The sequence below is a fragment of the Plodia interpunctella genome, chromosome 11, assembly GCF_027563975.2.
Source record: "Plodia interpunctella isolate USDA-ARS_2022_Savannah chromosome 11, ilPloInte3.2, whole genome shotgun sequence".
Taxonomy (NCBI): Eukaryota; Metazoa; Arthropoda; class Insecta; order Lepidoptera; family Pyralidae; genus Plodia; species Plodia interpunctella.
Window position 1 is genome coordinate 2,393,772 of NC_071304.1, and position 20,289 is coordinate 2,414,060.

Here is a 20,289-nt window from a genome sequence, read left to right on the forward strand (position 1 = left end):
AGGACATTTATTTTGGTCGAAAAGCGGACACTTAGGGTGGATTGAAATGAGTGATTTAACCTGGCCATTATCTTCTCTGAAACGTACCGATTAAGGTACCGATCATGGATCATGCGTCGAAATTCGTTTGATGATTTGCACAATTATGGGAAAGTGTGTAAGATTTTAATGTCATTGTCACCACACCATTCAACCATTCTCATGTCATTGTCACGAATTCATTAGAGTGAACTTGAATAGGGATGGTAACTTGTGTGTGTGATGTTTTATTTAATTTATTTCTGTGCTATCTATTCATAATTTGTGTACTATCTACATAAGAAGGTCTAACAATGAATGTGTGTAGAATTTGTCTTTGTAGTTCTACGGAAATGTCCGTAAACCAATTAAAATCTGATGATGATACTTCCAAAACCTATGTGGATATATTTAATTTTTGTCTAAGCATAGAGGTAGGATGCCGCATTAGTTTTATACATACGCTAGTCTACGATATTATTAAATGTATCTTTAATGCTTTCAAATATACAGTATATACATTTCTCTTCAATTTTCAGATCGAAGCAGAAATGGATGAGCAAGCAAAGTTATGTACATCATGCTTTTATAAGGTTTTATCATTCTATGAGTTTAAATGTTTAGCTTTAAAAAGTGATGCTTACCTGAAGACTGTCCTTAGTGAATATGAAGTTAAAGTTATTCCTCCTAATGTAGGCAATGTAAAGTCAGAAGATATAGATTATAATGACAATGAGTGTCTAGATGAAGTCCTGAGTTCACCAGTGAAAGATGAAGTATCATGTAGTGAGAAGCCTGATTATCTGTCAACTGAGGATCCCCTCCCTGACTGTCCAACTGATAAATTTGTGATTGTTGTCGTACCAGCAGAAACCGAGGATATCAAGTTAATTGGTGAGTAAATGTGTAAATAATTAAAAAATATATTAAAGTAAGATATAAAAACATCCTATGTTACTCCTGGAGGTATACAGTGACATAGGATATCTTAATACATAGGACTACAATCCTGTGCCAAATTACATCCAAATAAGTGCAATCGTTTTAAAGTTCATTTATTACATACATACAAAACATGACTATGCCAATAAAGTAAGGTCAATACTACATTGGGAATCAAATTATACTATTTAAGTATGTATATTGCCTAAATCATATCATAATATAATAAATTGTAATTTAATTGAACAATTAATTTTACAGCAGAACCTAACAAAAAAACAAAAGTACAAAAGAAGAAAAAATCCAAAAACAAACGGAGTACAACAACCAGGTATACAAGAAGCGGCATCTGTGGCACCAGAATCTTGTCTAAATCAGAAAAAGCCTATGAATCAAAAAAAGCCTTTGAAAATCCTGGAAAGAAAGTTTTAAATTTAGAAAAACACATGACGGTTGATCAGAGCGGAGAGGAGTCCTATGCATGCAGTGACTGTGGAAAAACATTTTTATCTGATGTTGCTAGGAACTATCATCATGAGACTATCCATTCTGGAATGAAAGATTGTAAATATGTTTATTTTTTATAACACTCCTTATATTGGTCTGTTCCACCTTAACAGAGAAGCCACAGGCAAAAGGCACAGGCTTTCTTTTAAAGAGTATATAATTTTTGAGAGTAAGTTGGTAAGAGAATTTTGACCTTTACCTACATTTTCTTTTCAGCGATTATAGCCCCAAATACTCTCTATGCATGCAAAATTTGCTGGCGTCGGTTTGATGCTGAGAAGAAACTGGACAGTCATATGTTGTCTCATACCCGACCGTTTGTGTGTGAACTTTGTGGTAAAAGCTACGGGACAAAAAACAGGCTGAAGATTCATAAGTGAGTATAAATTATTATTTCACACTTCAACTAATTCTCAGACAATAGAAAACCTAGATTGGAGTCAAGTATTTTTTCTTTTAAATTTATAAGTATGATTGGTATTGTTATGAGATATATTAATATCTGTCAGATATATAAAAAAAATACTTTGATTAATAAAGTATCAACTTAGAAATAATATTGATACACCAGAAAGTGTGTTTATTTGTCCTCTCATGTCAATAACAACCATTGATAGAGGTGATTTTGATATAGTCGTAGAGCTGAAATGGCTACCTACTGATACTTTTTGCAGAGAATAGAGCCGCGAGCAACAGCTGATCTATCATAAAGGATCAAACAATGTTTGTTTGCCAAGTCCTTGAAATAAATATAAAAAACTTTCTCTCTAATTTCAGCCAACAACATCATGAGAAAATAAAAAGATTCTGCTGCCAACACTGTCCAAAAAAATATTATGTAAGAGATGCTCTGACTTATCATTTGAAGTAAGTATTTTTACATTTTTTTTTTCAAATGAATTTCACGTGTGTTACATACATTCCACAAGAAAATATTAAATTAACAGAACAACTTGTGCGTAAACAAATTGATTCTGTAGTTTGTCAATGTAGAATCTTTAAATGGGTAAAATGTTTCAATTTTAAAGCACTTCTGATTTAGTTTTAATTATGTGACTTTTTGAATTATAATAGATTTTGTACGCAACTCCGCTCGCGTTTATTTCCCAAGGGAACAGTTATCTTATTCTTTCCTTATTCACTAGTCCTTCTCTGTAGTCACGACGACCTTGGTGACCCAGTGGTAAAGTGCTTCCGTGGAACCGAGAGGTCCCCGGTTCGATTCCAGGTCAGATCATGATGGAAAATTATCTTTTTCTGATTGACCCGGGTCTTGGATGTTTATCTATATATGTATTTGTTATAAAATATAGTATCGTTGAGTAAGTATCCCATAACATAAGTCTCCAAATTGCTTTAGGACTAGCTCAATCTGTGTGATTTGTGAGTATTATATTTATTTATTTATTGTAGTCTTAACTACAAGTAGCAAAAAAGATAATTATTCAAACTTACTTTAACATTTAATGTATTTATATATAAAACAAAACTCATGATTCAAAAGTTTTTATCCCTTTACCCTACATCAAGCTAATAAAAAATAATAAAAATATTTTGATTTTGTTTTGACGCTGCAGGACTCACCACATCACAAACCAACCATCCCACGTATGTCCGGAGTGTGGCAAAGGTTTCAAACTGTGGAAGTCGTTCAAGGAGCACCTCAACTGTCACAGGACCACCAAAGAGTATGAATGCCATATCTGCGTCGGTAGAGCTTTCAAGACACAAGGGTAAGTTTGAACATTCCCATTGTTTAAAAGGTAGTTAGATCATTATCGCTACATAGTATAAAACAAAAAAATATTGGCAAACTTAGTATTACTGGCATCAGCTAGTAAATAATATAATATTAATTAATTATATTATTTACTAGCTGATGCCTGCGACTTCGTTCGCGTGACCAAACAATTTTTGATAAGGAGTCAAAATTATTAGATAAATTTAACTGTACAGACAAAGCGTAACGATAACTATACAAAATATGTTCATACGACTGAAATATATATTTCCTATAGATTAGCTGGACCATTATGACTCTTCTTCATGTGATTTTTATACATCAATTCCTTTGTGAAATAAAGAGCTCATCCATCTATTTTTAACCGACTTAAAAAAAAACACGAAGCTCGTAATTAGTCGCTATCTTTTTCTGTTTTAGTTGCCTATACGCCCACATGTTGACGCACCAAACGCGACGACACGAGTGTCAGCAGTGTGGAGCGAAGTTCACGAGGAAGGAACACCTCACCCGACACCAAAAAGCGAAGAAGCACGGTGGAGTTACCGCCAAGGAAGAAAATGATTACCCGAAACAATTGGACGAAGCTTTGTCGGTGTAATTTTTTTTTTTTTTACTTTTCACGTGGATTTTACAATTGAATGTTTCCTTCAATCTAGTCAGGCTGGAGCCAAGACAGAATTATCTCTGCGTAAGGTAATTTGTCTTTGTTTTGAAATGAAATGAATATATTCAGATATGGAACTGAAATGCAAGGAGAAAAAATAAACTGTAAAACTTGAAATAAAACTACGATTTACGTAATTTATGTATTTTTTTTTATTAATTGTCAATTTAATTTAATATCGGCATTCCTGTTTTAGTTGACTATGTTACGGGTCTAATACTGCCGACAAAATGTTTGAAGCAGACGCGTTGTTTAGCACGTTATTTTAATCGGTGTAAATGAACGTGTAATGGTAGTGAGTGTGATAAGACGCCAGGGTTGGCACCATAATCGCAGTGCGTTCCGGAACGATTTCATGGGTAGGCCGTACTGTATGCTCATATAGATGAGCACATACAACATATAGATACAATACATATAGAATAGATGTATTTGTTATATGTGACTTTTATGTGATTCATTTGTATTGTGGGTTTTCTTCTGGATTAAGAAAGCATCTTTGAGCAGATGGGCATCAGTTGTCTGAAGCCCATAGCGATTATTTTTATTAGAAAGCTAAGTTCGATGAACTGGACTTGTTAGAAACAGAAGGATTCTTTCATTAAAACCAAATATTCTCTGACAAAATATAATTTATTTGACATTTAGATATAGTACCAATGTAAATATCCGTAGGAAAGGTAAACAAAACATTACAATACTCGGTAATTACAAACATACACACACACACACGTAGCACGATTCACTCACACTGTTTTTTCCTGCAACCTGAAAACGCTACGCTTACGCTCTTATTCATAAATAAATGGAATAATAATACTGTCTGTATGTCAATTTACATTATTTGTCATGGACACATATATTTCACAGCAAACATATATTTCTATCTATTAATACGAGGGTAAAGCAATAGCGTTACAAATAATTCATTCAATATATCTGTGACATCTTGGTACAATCGTACCTTACTATTATTGTATGGATATTTTTCATTCGAATTTGGCGTGCTCTTCACAATAATGTAATGGACAGTTTCTTCGTGTCGTATGTGACACATGGGATTGGATCCGATCATGGATTTAGTAAGTAATACCTACTAATTCCATGGATGCGATCAAATCAAGTAACAGAAGTCATTTGTGCAAATACATTAAACTCGCCGTACTCCAAAAGTTTTTGTCTGTATATCCTACCTACACATTAAATTGGATCAAAAATTGGAGCCATTCATTAGCACATATATCTCTGTCCTCTCATAAAAATATTTCATGTCGGTCGTAAAATGTACAATTGAATAAAAATGTATTGCACAAATTACTCGTCGTACTCCAATGGTCTTTCAGCCATATTCTCCTCCTCCACAATACATTCCGTACTAACACACTCCTGCACAATTCTCGGGGAATCACTTGGGCTATGTATATTAAGGGTGTTGCACACCGCTTCGAACTTATCGCTCAGGTAGGGGTATTCCCTCGCGAGGTTATCCACTACGTACCGCAACTTGTCGTTGAGTGCCTTAGCTTGGTTGTGCTCCGTCATGACGACGGACTTGGGCTTGCGGACCCGAACTGACTGCCGTTTGATAGCAGTAGCTAGCTCGCTGCCGAGCCGCTGGCTTCGGACCACGCGCTCGAGAATCTAAAACAGTATGGTATCATCATCGCAGTGGTCACACTCCTAGAATGCTATTTACAAGCTTTTTTTTATTTTCACACGTCCCTCTCTCTCATCTGAGCGTTTTTCGGTTTCTTCTCCAGCCGTTGAGAGTCGCCCAGGATCCGACGAAAAGGTAGGACCCTTTCGTCTCCAGTATCAAATTAGTTTCACACATCCCGTCTGACTGTAATCATATCTTGCAAGTTGAATTTTGACTACTTCCACCGACCCTACAAATTTGAAATCCATTTCGCAGTCGCTTCATTCTCCATGACAATACATTATTCTGAATTCAAATTGAAATCATTTATTAAGAAATTAGACCTTCACAGTCACTTTTTCTCGTCAATTTTTATATTTATAGTTATTTCTCACAAGCTATTTCGGAACGACCACTGCTGAGGAGATATGCCGAAAGAAACTCATTTGAACAGTGTTGGTCCCTATCATGCCAGATCGGCTTATCGTTATTGTTTCTTACAATGTTTTTTTCTAATAATATATGAAAGTACATATGTGTACATAGTGAAAAGGTATATATCAAAACAGGTTGTGATTGTGATATATATCGTTGTGAAACACAATTAACTTACATAAAATATATGAGAAACGAGATGACCAGTTCGCTCTGGCAGCACCCGTTCACGAGTTGACGCAGGTCTGATAAGCATTACTACCTGACGGTGCACTCAAGATCGGCTCCCAACGATCGAACTTCTCAACGGTTTAAAGCACGAAGATTTTTTGTTACGCATAGAATGCATTGATCAAGACGATACATTTTTGTAAGCGTCAACGAAACTCGAATAGTAAATGAGCTCTCACCCATTGTTTCTGTCTCTCGAGTTCGCGACACTCCCGCAGCAGCGTCGCCACTTGCTCCTCCAGCTCCGCATTAGCGGAGCTGTTCTCTTCAACCTCCTTCTCCAAAATTGCCTGCTCCTGACACAGTTGTTCCATGTTGGCTTTCGCTTCTGCCAGATCCTGTTGAACCATAGGGCAAAATGAAAATACTAGTTATATTGATAGGCAGATGGCGTGGCGTTCCAAGAATGGTCCTATTCTAGGAATCCCACGCCACCAGCCAAGTGGACTAAGGAGAAGATGATCTAAGGGACACAACTTGTTAGCTAATAGAAACAATAGTACCTATACCCAAAGAAGATTGACGATCGATTAAACAGGCTGGCGTGTGGCTTTAAAATACAACCACTACATTTCTCGATCATGTACGAGGCGACTAAGGGTTACATAGCGTTGACAGCTGCTAGGAGGTAGTATATAGTATTCCCAAAGAGAGTTGACGTCAAGTAGTCTCCTACCTTGATGGCCCTGGCGAGGTCAGCTTGTTAGCACTTGCTTTCTTAAAGACGGTCTCTCGCCGCGTCACATACAGCACCAGCACCAGGTCTTGTGTCAACTTGTCAATAATTCGAGCTAGTGGTCTACCTTAGTGACCCTGGCGAGGTCAGCTTTAGCCAGCCGCAGCTTGTGATGGTAGGTGAACTGCGAGGTCTGCGTGGAGCTGCCGTGCGCCTTCTCCACGGCCGCCGCGGCTCTCGACTTCTCCATGGCAGTCTCCCGCCGCGTCACGTACTGCGCCAGGTCTTCTGCCAACTTCTGGCCGGTGCGGTGAAGTTGTTCGCGACGCACCTACAGTCAGAATTAAGTATTTGGATAAACGTATCAAGAAATGTCTTTCGTATCTTAAAGAGAAAAATAATAAGACAAATCTGTATTAATTTCAAATTGTGATATTTTTGATCGTGACCGTCAGTCTCAGATACAAATATAATAGTTTAGCTGTATCCCCCCAAAAGGTGGAACTAAAAATTAGTTTTGCTCTTTGAGAAATAAACACAAGTTACTATCATAGCTATTATACAGACGTAAAGAAATTTAAAAATGAATGACGTATTAATAAATTAAGATGATTTAGGAATTCAAGTTTTCAAGTCAAAATTACTTGTTTCGTAAATTGTCGTAGAGTGTTACCTCCATTCTGTGTATCTCATTCTTCATTTGCCCGATCTCCCCAACGGCAGATTTGGCGTTTTGGATGTTTCTCTTCAACTCCACCGCCAATATACCCTGAAAAGTGAAGAGTTTCGTAATAAACTTGCTAGAAAGAACGATGCCTCCTGGCACAAGCAAAAAGAAGACAATCAAATTTTCTGCCGACGAACTTGAAGAATTTGAAATTGCAACTACACTACGTCGCCCGAGTTTTTTCGCGATAAAAGATTATTTCAGTAATTTAGCAAATTCAAATAATTTATTCAGAAATTAGACCTTCACAGGCACTTTTTCTCGTCAATCTTTATATTTATAGTTATTTCTCACAAGCTACAAACTACTGGTAGCATAAGTTACTCCTGAAAAAGATGTTTGTCTGTGTGCCAAATTTCACGAAAATAGGTCGAATTAGTAGTCGGTGAGTTTATTAATCCATACTAATATTATACATACAAAAGTCTATCTATCTGTCTGTTCGCTTTCCCAACTACTCCGCCGGATTTTGATGAAATTTAGTGTGCATGTAGTTAAAGTAGTTTTAGAAGGTGGGCCCCATTCAAACCCCGTTTGGGGGTAGATTTTTGAAAAAAGTAACCTTTTTCAATGACTATAATGGGGGTAGTTATAGAAACTCACGCTGGCGAAGCCACGTGCAAAAGCTAGTTACAAATAAAAACGACAATTTATACTATCAGTATGGAATATAGAAATGGCACCTTTCTCTGCCAAATGAGCGCTTCTTTTTGAATCTTGTCCAGTTCCTGCGTGAGGTTTGACTTCTCCTTGTCCATCGTGTCGATGTCTTCTTCCAGTTGAATGATTTCCGCTTCCGCACCCTGCAATTTACAGGTAGTTTAGATTATCTAACCTAAATTACCAATTTTAAAGTTAATAAGACAATATAAAAATGGAACTACATAAAATCATTAATAACAGTCCTTCCCTAGTAAGACAAGTAGATCGAAAATAATAATATCTATTTCAGGTTTCATTCTACGAGTATATATACCAAATACAGTTTTCGGGTTGTCCACATTGAGATGCGAAAATGTCAAATGTATATTTGCTGTTTACAACTTTTGCCCGCGGCTCCGTTAGTCTGAAGACGTAACAAACAAACAAAATTTACATATTTTTAAAAAAATATTAGTTGAACGCATGAACACGAAACAAACATTTTACTTTATTATTATTAGTTTAAGGATTAGGACACAGGGCACAGCGATATTCGTCCATACATCTGTGTGCGTAGTGCGACTTTTCTATTTACATCTCACCATCGAGTCGACTCGCAGTGAGACGCAGCTTACCAATCACAGTGCGCCATTGTGACACAACGACAACCATACCACGATATGATTGGTTCGCTGCGTCTCACTACGAATCAATTCGACAGTGAGAAGTGAAATGCAAACCCGCACTTCGCCCCCTGATATTGTCGCGTCGCCTCACACCGGTTTGTCTCGATGAGGACGCGTGGTAACATTTTTTATTTATGTAATATAAATACATATTTCAAAAAATAGATACATTAGCAGTATCACCTTTAAATTGGCAGTGTATTCGTGTGTAATGGCGACATTGGCCCGCTGCGCGTTGACGTTTCGCTCGGCGGCGTCCTTGCGCGTGCGCTGAAGCACCTCCAGCTGCCCGCGCAGGTCGCGCAGCACGCGCTCCACGCGCACCTGTTCCTGCGCAACGTTGTCGCAGTCCACTTGGATACGCATTATCTTCTGCTCACAGATCTGGATTTCTAAATCGTAAATCAGCATTTCAGATGTCAGCTCTTCTTTTTAGGTACTTACATTTACGGTGACAGTCTAAAAGTTGTTTGTATTTTGAAACAACTTTGAAGGATCAATTTGGGGCAAAAATAAACTTTATGTATGTTTGTACGCAGAATCGGTGGTCTGATTTTGATGAAATTTAAAAGGTATGTAGGATCTGTCGCTAGAATTTTTAAGTTATTATTGAAATATTCACAATTTTTTTTTTTTTTCAATTTATTGTTTTCGCGGCGAACAATTAGCAACATTAATATTCATCTGTGCTAAACACTCACACATTTATAAATGACATTTTTACTCACGCTTGTTGATGAGGTTGATGTCGGCCACCAGCTTGTGGTGCTGCGCGGACAGCTTCACCACGTGCCCCTGCAGCCTCAGCCACTCGTGCTGCAAGTGCTCCGTCCTCTCCCGGAGCGCCTTTATGTGCTGTTCCATCTCTTCTATACGACGTTCTTGGGGTGATTTCAGCTAGAAATTATCCATCAGTTTATAAGCTAACTTTGGATGGAGTGCAACAACAAAATCAGACAAAGCAATTGTTCAAGAATTAAACAGTGACAGACCCGTGTTTTTCACGTAAAATTTTGAATGAAAATAATTCTTAATGGTACAGTCTATTAGCGAAATTAGATATTAAAATGAGGGCGGATAGAATTGGCAAAGGGCAAAGACAATTGAAAAATCAAAATTTGATCTGGCCGAAATCAGGTTCTAGCGCGCGCTCGTGACCTCATTCTGATGTTGCTGGCGTTCATAGGTCCGCTTACAGTTTTCTTTTAAAATGCTTAGAATACTGCAAGTAAGTTTATTGTTATTTCAACTGGTCCTTATACTACATTTTCGTGTGGCCCGTTTACATCTTTATCATATGTTTCACAATGTCAAACAATGTGAATTATATGTAGCGCATGCGATTAAATGTGTTAGCAATCTGTGAATTTTAATTGAAAAGTTTTGAATTCAAATTCACTTGTTTAATTAGAAAAGTTTTTCACCAAATAGAGACGCCCACACCGGACGAGAAAGTTTGTAGCAGAAGCAAACATTGCAAATATACTTATGAGATAAAAGCACGCTTATAATTAAACTTACATCAAAAATCTCCTTCAATGCGGTATATTTCTTGATAGTAAGATCTAGTTCCCGCTGCTTCTTGGTAATGAGTAGCACTTTCTGGTCGTACTTCTCTTCGAGTTGGTCGATCTCCTTCTCCTTACTGCGGACCTTGCTCAGGGTTTCTTCTAGAAGGATGTTGTTCCGCGCCTGCCGGTTCTTGTACACTTCTATTTCCAGCATCATCCTTGCGTGCTGTGTCTCGAGGGACATTAGAGAAATTTCCTGAAAAATACATTTTTGTGAGCAAAATTAAACTATATAAGCAAATGCAACTGAATAACACATAGCTAAACATAGGTTTTGCCGGTCTCAGATGGTAACACCTAGCCGGAATTAAAAAATCCTAAATCTAGATCTAGCCTAAGATAAGCAGGCTACCCACACCTAGGTCTGACCAACCGTGACTGGCTGCTCCTATGTCTAGCCGGTATAGCCGAACTTCGGGGTTTAGCTGTAACGTAATTATAATACGGAACTGCCATTTTTTATTATTAAATTGATTCGGATTGTAGATATCGTGAGCTCAAACCGTCGACGAGAAAATAGTCGCGCAGAACTGTCAAATGTGGATAAAAAAGTCGTGTCATGTTAAGGTTTGTCGAGTTTGTCTATAATTTAATCGATTTATCGAATTTTGACAGGAAGACACGATATATTAGGTCAGCCATGTTAGCAACGACGACAAAACGACTATTTGTCGTTCAGAGTAGATACAATGCCTCGATAAAATTTTATCGTTGGTCGCATGCTGCCCTGCAGAACAAAAATGACGGAAAGAGAAGAATTTGTGTACCTGCTTCCTGGACATCTCCCGCATCTTCCTGATTCCATTGGCCATAGACTCGACAGCCTTGTCGTTGAGCAAGCACTCCTGAAGGTTCGCCAGGATGTCATTCTCCAACTTCAGCTTGGCTTCCACCTTGTGGTCGTATTCCTTCTCCGTGCTCTTTAGGATGTTCATCATTGCGAAGTTTTCCTGCAACGATTAAGTAGGGTCAAATAATAGATCGCTTAAAGTTACCTTACCGCGGTTACATTTATTCATACAACCAAATTTTCTTAGTGATACCAGTGGCATGAGTAGTTTTTAATATCGTCCTAAAGACATAGTGTGCGTTGTAAAGATTACAAGACTATTTTCACGTCACGACACTATATCGCAATGAAAATTTAGAGCCAGACTTATTTTAATAAAACTTATTTTATTATATATATATACATATATATATATATATATATATATATATATATATATATATATATATATATATATATATGACAAAGAGTTATAGTAAACTCACTGATTTTATCATTTCCTGGTCTCGTTCGTTCATCTCCACAGACTCCTGAAGTTCAGAAATCTGTGCATCGAATGCGGCCTTCTTTGTGTCTTCCGCATCATCTGTAGAATATGTGATAGCTTCATACTGTATATACAAAAGACTATATAGCATAACGAGAAGTAGACCACATGAGAGTCTACTGCTACATACTCTGCTATGCAATGTACTGTATATATAAGTATTGCATAGCAAAATATATATGTAATGGTAAGCCCTTCCATTTCTTTCGTCATTTCTTCCGCAGTGGTCGTTCCGAAATGTCAGTAGTTTGTGGCTTTTAAAGAAATTACTACATAAATTAAAATTTGACGTGAAAAAGTGCCTGTGAAGGTCAAATTTCTCAAGTGTACGTACACAACTTGGTGGCATGGTCGATGTCGTACAGGAGCTTGTCCTTGTTCATGAACAGCTCCTTGCCTTTGTTCATCTCCTCCATGGCCACCTTCTTGGTGATCTCCAGGTTGTTGACCAGCGTGCGGTAGTTCTCTGTCAGGTTCCTGTGGATAAGTTTGTAAATTTAGTTCTACTATTATTACGAACTATGTTAGGTCATTATTACGTTCTTGGGTCTAAAAAAATTAGGATCCTTCCGTTGTCTATTTGGCGTGGCCAATTATATTATACTAGCTTTGCCCGCAAGTCCGCCCTCGGTAGCCTATGTTTGACCTCGTATCATTAACTATGTCTGTCCTAATTTCATAAAAATCGGCCTAGCGGTTTAGCCGTGAAAGCGTGACATACAGAGATATTAGCAGTGTCATGGCATAAGATAACTTTTTCGTGAAACACAGACAATAGAAATGACGATTTAATAACTGCCATTCACAGGAAAAACTTTCACATTTGAATAAATTCAATAATTATTAATATTTTATTCGAAAATTAAAAATATGAAAATTATCACAGACAAATGTTCACGTCAAATGAATTCTTGAAGCTACGAGTATCGTGTCTCTTTCGCTACAATCTATCTGCCAAGACGTTTAACGTTTCATTCAACAAATTGGCTAGTTGTCCTTTAGTCATTCAATTGAATGCGTTTAATGAATTAGCTAGTCTTCCAATTAAATGGCTGATTTAATGGCTGGGATAGCAGTCATATTTATGTACATACTTGTAGTCGTCCCTGACAGAGTCATACACCTTATCCCGCTGCTGAATGTTGATCAGCACCGCGTTCCAGAGGCTCACCAGCCGGCGCTTGTCCAGGTCCAGGTCTTCCAGCTCGGACGCGTATGCCGTCACCTGAGGAAACAATATCAGACTTAACACCTACAACAGATCATTTACAGTTAGCATACGATGTTATTGTCTGAATGGACAGCAATAATTTCCAATTTACAATGTATAGTTGCATATCTTGTACTTTTTAATCAATAAAATAGATTTTTTTATTTTTTAAAGATACTGTACATTGATATTCTTCAATACTATCCCATTCACATCACTTTGATCATTTACATTACATTGATTTTGTTGAGACTCACTATAGTGTCACAAGGTAGGAGTTGTTGAGTTTTATCTAAATATATTTAGACATAAATTCATTCCGGGTTTTCTAAGGTTCGAAAAAAGTTTATAACGATGATTGGTGCAGTCAACAGCAAATCAGCTTAGCCAAATTCATTGCAAATTTGCCTCTGTTACAGCAGCACAAACATCCATCTAAAGTAACTTTTATATACGCTTGAGATCGCTTGCAACGGTGAGTGAAAATAAGTATCTTACTTTATCGTTAACATTTTCCATTTCCGCGTTCTTGATTTCAAACTGTTTCTTGAACATCTCCAGCCTGGACTCTAGCTTCCACACTTCGTTGCTCAGACCGTAGATTATTATGTCCTAAAAATTTCATAAGATATATATAAAGGCTTCACTGAAATGAATCTTGGATTAACTGGCGGCGGGTAGATCTATGCCATTTGACGGTCACCAACCACTTCTTATAGCAAGCATAGCTTACAAGTTTTCTATCTCATTTTCACATGTTCCTGGTAGCAATCGCGGCTGTGACGCTGCGAAGACCGTGCATGGTCAACTTAAATAATAATCCTTTACTACTTCTCAGGAAACACTAATAAACTTACAAAAAGAGTTTGTCAGAGATACGCACACGATATCGTCAAAGTTGGCAAAAATGGCGAAACGTAAGGAAGAGCTGACCAAACGGTACTGGCAGCTGGAGAAAAGTTCGAAGCAGGAGCTGAGCCGGGATGGAGAGAAGCTGGCCATTTTGGTGGATGTTAGCCAGGCAGCGATAAAGATTTGAATTTTCTTTTATCAATAAAATTTTGAAGACTTGTTAAGCTGTGATTTCACAATCGGCAACTAACGTCTCAACTCTCCATGGGAATGCTACTGTTACCTATCAGCTGCAAATTAATGTCCCTCAGTCGCCTCATGCGACACCCACGATACACAGGATACGAAGCAGTCCTATTCTAGGGCGGAACCACACGCCACAGAGTATTTGATAAACGACAGTTGTATCAAGTAGATCGATCGGCTGTTTTATATTACTGCCCTCGATAATTGAAAAGACGCATTTGATATTGTTTTCCGATATTGTATGTAATAGGTAGTTATGTAGTAAATTTACGTTAGGGAAAACATGTCAGAATGCGTCTTTCCAATTATCGGGGGCAGAAGTCCTTCTACGAAACATATAAACACTAACGTCTACATGCCGTCTCTTTTCTCATATCGTGTACGCATTGTGTAAAAAAAGAGAGAACGCGCAATGGCGTGCTAAGTGCTTTACGTTTCGTGGTAGACCCCCAGATTACCAGTTCCCGTTTCTCGTCAGCCAAGGTCTTCTTCTCAGCCCTCATCTTGTCTGACATGCGCTGGCTGACGGTCAAGTCTGACTCGGTCTCTTCGCGCCATTTTTCCAATTGACGGCAAAGTGTCGTCAGGGCTTCCACCTCTTGTATAGTTTCTCTTTCTATCGAACATTGTAGCGATATTTTCATATCATGTGTTAATAGTTAAAATTTGAAAATGTACAAACATTAATAGTTAAAAGCATACTTTAAGATATGTTTTCTGACTCTCGTACTTTAGATTTGTTATTGATAGGAAATGTTATAAAGTACCTACGATAGTCAAGAGTAAAGAGACAACAAACCTTAGCTTTAGGATTTTTTTTAGGTAACTTTTTTATGAATAACAGGGTTAGAAGTGGTAAACAGGGTACGGGATATTGAGTGGGAAATTAAGTAAAAGGTTTGAGTAGTGATGTGTGGAGTGCGTTCTGTAAGATATAGCTAAGACAATGTAACGATCGGCTAAAATCGGACAGAGAGCAGTGAAGGAGGCTGACATGCTGTACTAACCCTACAAAAGTGGGGTAAGGGTTGATGGTACTTATACGCTGTGGCCTATTACATTACATTTAAAGAAAACTAAGATTTAGGACGAAAGCGAAGCACGGTCTGAAGTTGTGATTTAAATAAGAGTTGTATTAAGTACCTATTACCTAATGTACCCACTTAATAGATAATAAGCAATCTTGGTACAGATTGATGTAACATTTTATCTCACCATCATTTATGCAAATAAATAAATTGAATTTTAAATATGTCATGTGCATCGGCGCGTGCATCTAAAGCGCCATTATTTTTTGATTCAGGAAAGTTAACTGTGTAACGTCGATAAGGTCTTACGTTGAATAATATACGTTATGTTGGCTGGTGTAACTAATCTTCACAGTAAAATTCACTTAAAGAAAGACACTATAATTCCTTTTCTGTCACGCACTAAGAAATTTCATATGCTTTCTGCCTCTGATCGCTACCGCTTCTTGACATGGTGTCCATTCTACTAACTTTTAGCTAAAACTGTTAATAGTTCTTACACCACACTACAGTACCTACTATTAGTACCACAGTACTATTGATAGTATTGAAACACGATAACGACTTGTTATTAGTAGAATCAATACCCAGAGAATATGATTGTGTTTTTACCCGTGGCAATATCTTGGTCTAGCTTATCCTTCAATTTCTTGTATCTGTCACCAAGCTCTTTGGCATGTTGCTCCGCCTGCTCGCGGTCGTTGGTCTTCTGGCCCAGCGTAGCCTCGTACTCTTCGATCATAACCTGAGTTTCAAAAAAAGTGTCTACTTAGATAATAATGAAGTGGCAGATGCGTTTTCGAAAAAGGCAAACTGCTACAAATATGACACTATTTTCCTACTGCCCATAAAAACAATATCAGTACAAAATGATACAATACTGTGTGTGACGACCGCAGTGGCGCAGTGGTAAAATCTGTCGGGTCGTGAAGGAAAATGATTTTTTGATGATTGGCCCGGGTCTTGGATGTTTATCAATATATGTATATGTTATAAAATATAGTATCGTTGAGTTAGTATCCCATAACACAAGTCTAGAACTTACTTTGGGGCTAGCTCAATCTGTGTGATTTGTCCTAATATTTATATTATATTTACATATGGACCAATGGAACTTAATTATAATTGAGTAATAAATAATCATAATAAACTTAGCAATAAATAGGTTCTTCTATTCTATTTGTTGTCTCTTTTCTATATTATAAGAGACTCCAAGAATGAAATAGAAAACTTGGTAGGTAGCTTCCTGTAGAAAACAAGTAAACAGTAGTAAAAATTAAAACTTGCTTACTTTCCATGCCTACCACTAATCAACGAACTCCGGACGCGAATAAACATACACTGCGTCAGTTGAGTATCGACGCAAGGTCAACAAGATTAATTAAACTAACCCTTTGGGCATTGGTGTCATGGTCACTCCTGTAAATTGTCTCCAGGTCAGCGTCATACGCCTCCTTACTTAGCCGTAGATCATCTCTCTGTAATTAATGCATTCATAAAATTAAGCCCAATTTAAATTGGAAATTCATATACCCACATAAAGATGGTAGTGTAAACAAAATTGCTCGATTTGGCGAGGGCATTGCCGTGCACCCAGATGTTTGTATAACTCTATTTATAGCACGTCCATGAAGAGATCCTACTTACCTAAATAATGCGCTTACACAGCCAGATCTGTAGTCGTGGAAATTAAACACACAATCTGAGTGATAACATAGTTCTAGACATCTCCTTACCAAGTTGATAAGGATTACACCATTCTAATCACATAAATAAGGGAAAGAGTAACCAGCTGCAGTATCTCCTCCTCTGCGATCGCGTTCTCCTTTTCAAGGAACTGTTTGAGGGTCTGCTGGAAGCGCTGCATCAGCGGGTGTGTGGACTCCAGCACTGCTGGCATCTCGCCCACGTCGCGCCCCGCACGCCATCTGGTGGACAAAATTAGAAACGCTCTTAGGCTATCCTCATAAATTTGTAGACGCGATAGTTTCTGTGTAAGTCAGAATGTGATATGAGGATGTTTATTGCAAGTGATTCAATGACGGACAGATCGATGGTAAAAGTATTAAGAATCTTTATTGACATTCTCCTAGAATTCGCTGCAGTACAGGCATCTCTTGCTCGATGATTTTGTCTTAATATTCTCTGAAAAGAGTACGTTTTAATCGACCGGATAAACGTTCCAAGCATTCGCGGCCAGGGTTCGATAACGTATAACACCGAAGTAACTCATCGAAGTCTTAAATCTACCGGATTTCTTGTTCAGAACTGATTTGGGAGACAGTCGCAGCTCATTAGTATTCAATGAATGAATGAATGAATGAATGAATGAATGTACTCATCGAAAGCTTCTCTGCCGGCTCTCTTGCAGAAACACTGGTCTGGGAGACAACCGCAGCACTTGCAAAGCCCCTCCTCGTAGGGCGGGGTCACACATTCGCAGATCTCAGGTTCCTTATTAACAAAATTTGTATTAAATTTATTTCATTATTTTATCTAACACACCCTTTAGTTCACTATCTATAGCTTCGTAGTCAGTCACCATATCATACATGACATGAGTCAAGTCAGTTGCCTTTAGGCCATTTGAATAAAATCTGACACCAGTGTTAGCAACAACTCGCTTGATAAGAAAGAAGAAAAATAGAGGGCCAGCCAAAATATCATTTAAGAAGTTCGTCGAAGGTCGGTCGGTGGAATTCCTTCCGTCTCTCTCTATCCTCAACCATTGTTTTGACCTCCCTGTACAACATCAATCGTGCTCCCTCCTTTATTTGGTCCATATAAGCCCTTTTTGGCTTTCCTTATCCTATTTTTCGCTTATGTTTTGCCTTCTACTTAAGTATTATGTTTTCAATGAGATTATCACGTCGCACAAGATGGCCGAACATTTTTTCGCGCAACATTCAACTCTATAACTTTTAATAACGTTATTATTTTCTACTAGTAACTTACGTGGGGATATATGATCCTTTCATTTTTGAACATGAGACAGGTTTCTTCATGGATGACGATGTCATGTTCGTCTCTGGGGCATACACAGTGCGGGCTGAGGAGTGTAGACGACTCGTCACTGATGTCCGTACATATGCAGACTTTGGACCCCTCCGATTCGGCCATGGTGAACTGACACAGTTGGAAAAACAAACTCAAAATGCTATAAAAATTAATCTGTTGCTAGTTGCTATAAACAATGTCGGCTAATTTCAGCGTCGCTTGTTGCTAAGCTACAGTTATGTATGATAGTGCCGCCGATTGATGTCCCACTATCGATAGTTAAAAGGTTAAAATTAATGTCAAAGTTGACTGGTGAAACTCACTTATTGTAAGTTTTCTGTGCAAGAATGTGTTTTTAATATTGGTATAAATTACTAAACAACTACAAGCAAAACCAGAATCACACTATCTATTAGGGAAAACCGCATGAAAAACCGTGTAGTAGGTTTTTGAGTTTATTGCGAACAGACAGATAAACGCGGCTGAGGACTTTGTTTTATAATACGTACGGAAGGATGTGCAACCGCGGTAACCGCTCCAATAGTATTGTGTTTTGCTTAATTGTCGATAATTAGTATCGTTTCGTGCTATCGTTAGAACTGACACGTTTTTTGTATATATTTTGCCTTACCTAATTAAAATGAATACCGTAAAGTATGCAATTTTAGCAACGTTACATTGGTTGCTCCAGAGGAATGGAAATGGTCTTTAATGAAACAAGACAATTTAAAATAATTTCCAGTATAATTTCCAATGCAAAATGTTCACAATCAGTAGCGCAGCTAGATATGCAAAGGCTCTGAGGCAAAAAATTAACTAGGTCCCTAATTAAAATATTTAAAATTGATATTCGTCGAGTTCCGAATGCGACGAGCGATCGCAGATTTGTCGTAGGTAACACAATCGAGTCCATAATAAAATGATAAACCAAATACAAACTGTATTATTTTAATGAACAAATTATTAAAACAAGTTCATGAAAATAAAAGAAAATATCTAGTCCTGTGACAGAGATACAGCAATGCAAGCAATAGGTACGCCAAATAGGGTTTAGTAGAGCACTCATGGGTATGGAATTTAAAACCAATATAATACCACTTTCTTTAATATACGTTTTACGACGAATCTGTTTTAACGCGAGACAAAAAGTTTGTGGTTGGAATAACCTGTAATAACCTCTGGAGCGCTGCCCCAGATCTATCTATACCTACTACTAATCGGAACCCCTTTGTTTGTTTTTTCAAATACGTTGCCATTATTAAAGTCACGGAATCTGGTGTTTATATTCCAAATGTGGGAGAATACAATTTTTCATTAGTTCAATTCATAGTTTGTAACTCGAATTCGAGGAGCCCTTGAGCTTGAGGGTCCCGGGGCACCGTCCCATCTAGCCCCTGGATAGCTAGTGAAAGTGTCAAAGAGTGAATTTTACGAGCGTTTTGAACGCCGCCGTGGATTATCATTATAGTGTTAAATTGTACCATACACTGTAATCAATTTAATTATCCTATTTTATAAATAAGTAATGTACTTTTTATAAATGTTTAATAATAAAAATAGATTCTTTATTTTAAAAAAATATGCGACAACTAATGAAACGCTACACGCTGCGTTCAAACAGTCGTGAAATTCACCCAGAAAAGAAATTAAAAATCCTAGTTCTTTGAGAAAAGATAATTGAAATAGTTTGATAACATGTAATTAGGCTCTGATTTTAATTTATTCAGGTGCTTGATCATTTCTGTTCACATTACCTATTACTGAATGTTATTAATTCCCAACCTAGTTTTCTCGACAACCTTCCCCATTCCTACGCGCTACATTGCGTGGGTTGGGTGTCTCGAAAAGCCGACAAGCGCATGTCTGAATCGCATACAGAGGGTTCGAAAATCATTTTTTACCGAAATTTACAACGCTAAACAACAGAGCTTGCATTGCAGTTTCTTGGTTTGAAGAGTGAGAGAAGCAATGTAATTACAGGATACTGTTACAAAAACGCCCGGCCACAAAGCAGGCCGCAAAGCAGGCAACGCGCGTGTGGCACCCTTAGTTAATGTACCAGTTGTGCATAGATAGGCTGTGGTGACCACTTATAATATCATAAGTATATATATCGGTCACTTTTTAGCGGTGAAAG

At 37.7% G+C, this 20,289-nt stretch overlaps 2 protein-coding genes across 3 annotated transcripts; one reads left to right on the forward strand and one right to left on the reverse strand.

Annotated features, from left to right (window-relative positions):
* Nucleotides 1-213: 213 nt before the first annotated feature.
* Nucleotides 214-4,012, forward strand: LOC128673807 (zinc finger protein 461-like). 2 transcript variants are annotated; one of them, XM_053751916.2, is made up of 7 exons: nt 214-452; nt 558-912; nt 1,222-1,524; nt 1,684-1,843; nt 2,245-2,334; nt 3,045-3,200; nt 3,629-4,012. In XM_053751916.2, the coding sequence occupies exons 1-7, from the start codon at nt 333-335 to the stop codon at nt 3,807-3,809; spliced, it is 1,365 nt and encodes a 454-aa protein (XP_053607891.1). In that variant the 5' UTR covers nt 214-332; the 3' UTR covers nt 3,810-4,012. The 2 variants fall into 2 exon arrangements, with proteins under 2 accessions (XP_053607891.1, XP_053607892.1); XM_053751917.2 differs by having other exon boundaries at nt 1,225-1,524.
* A 477-nt stretch (nt 4,013-4,489) lies between these two features.
* On the reverse strand, nt 4,490-18,612 carry LOC128673642 (coiled-coil domain-containing protein 40). Its single transcript, XM_053751620.1, has 20 exons — nt 18,476-18,612; nt 18,111-18,281; nt 17,494-17,609; nt 16,945-17,083; nt 16,547-16,633; nt 15,768-15,900; nt 14,586-14,743; nt 13,528-13,641; nt 12,914-13,044; nt 12,154-12,296; nt 11,758-11,858; nt 11,250-11,432; nt 10,433-10,678; nt 9,640-9,808; nt 9,095-9,303; nt 8,267-8,386; nt 7,530-7,625; nt 6,984-7,187; nt 6,360-6,518; nt 4,490-5,516 (listed from the first exon to the last, which is right to left on the reverse strand). The coding sequence occupies exons 2-20, from the start codon at nt 18,273-18,275 to the stop codon at nt 5,190-5,192; spliced, it is 3,000 nt and encodes a 999-aa protein (XP_053607595.1). The 5' UTR covers nt 18,276-18,281; nt 18,476-18,612; the 3' UTR covers nt 4,490-5,189.
* Nucleotides 18,613-20,289: the final 1,677 nt, after the last annotated feature.

Bases quoted from the DNA above. Each gene is read 5' to 3' on its own strand.
- LOC128673807 (XM_053751916.2), top strand. From the start codon at position 333: ATGAATGTGTGTAGAATTTGTCTTTGTAGTTCTACGGAAATGTCCGTA. The intron at 913-1,221 runs GTGAGTAAATGT...TTAATTTTACAG, and splicing joins CGAGGATATCAAGTTAATTG to CAGAACCTAACAAAAAAACA. The intron at 2,335-3,044 runs GTAAGTATTTTT...TTGACGCTGCAG, and splicing joins GCTCTGACTTATCATTTGAA to GACTCACCACATCACAAACC.
- LOC128673642 (XM_053751620.1), bottom strand. From the start codon at position 18,275: ATGGCCGAATCGGAGGGGTCCAAAGTCTGCATATGTACGGACATCAGT. The intron at 13,045-13,527 runs GTAAGATACTTA...TTGTTTCCTCAG, and splicing joins TGGAAAATGTTAACGATAAA to GTGACGGCATACGCGTCCGA. The intron at 11,859-12,153 runs GTACGTACACTT...CATATTCTACAG, and splicing joins CGACCATGCCACCAAGTTGT to ATGATGCGGAAGACACAAAG.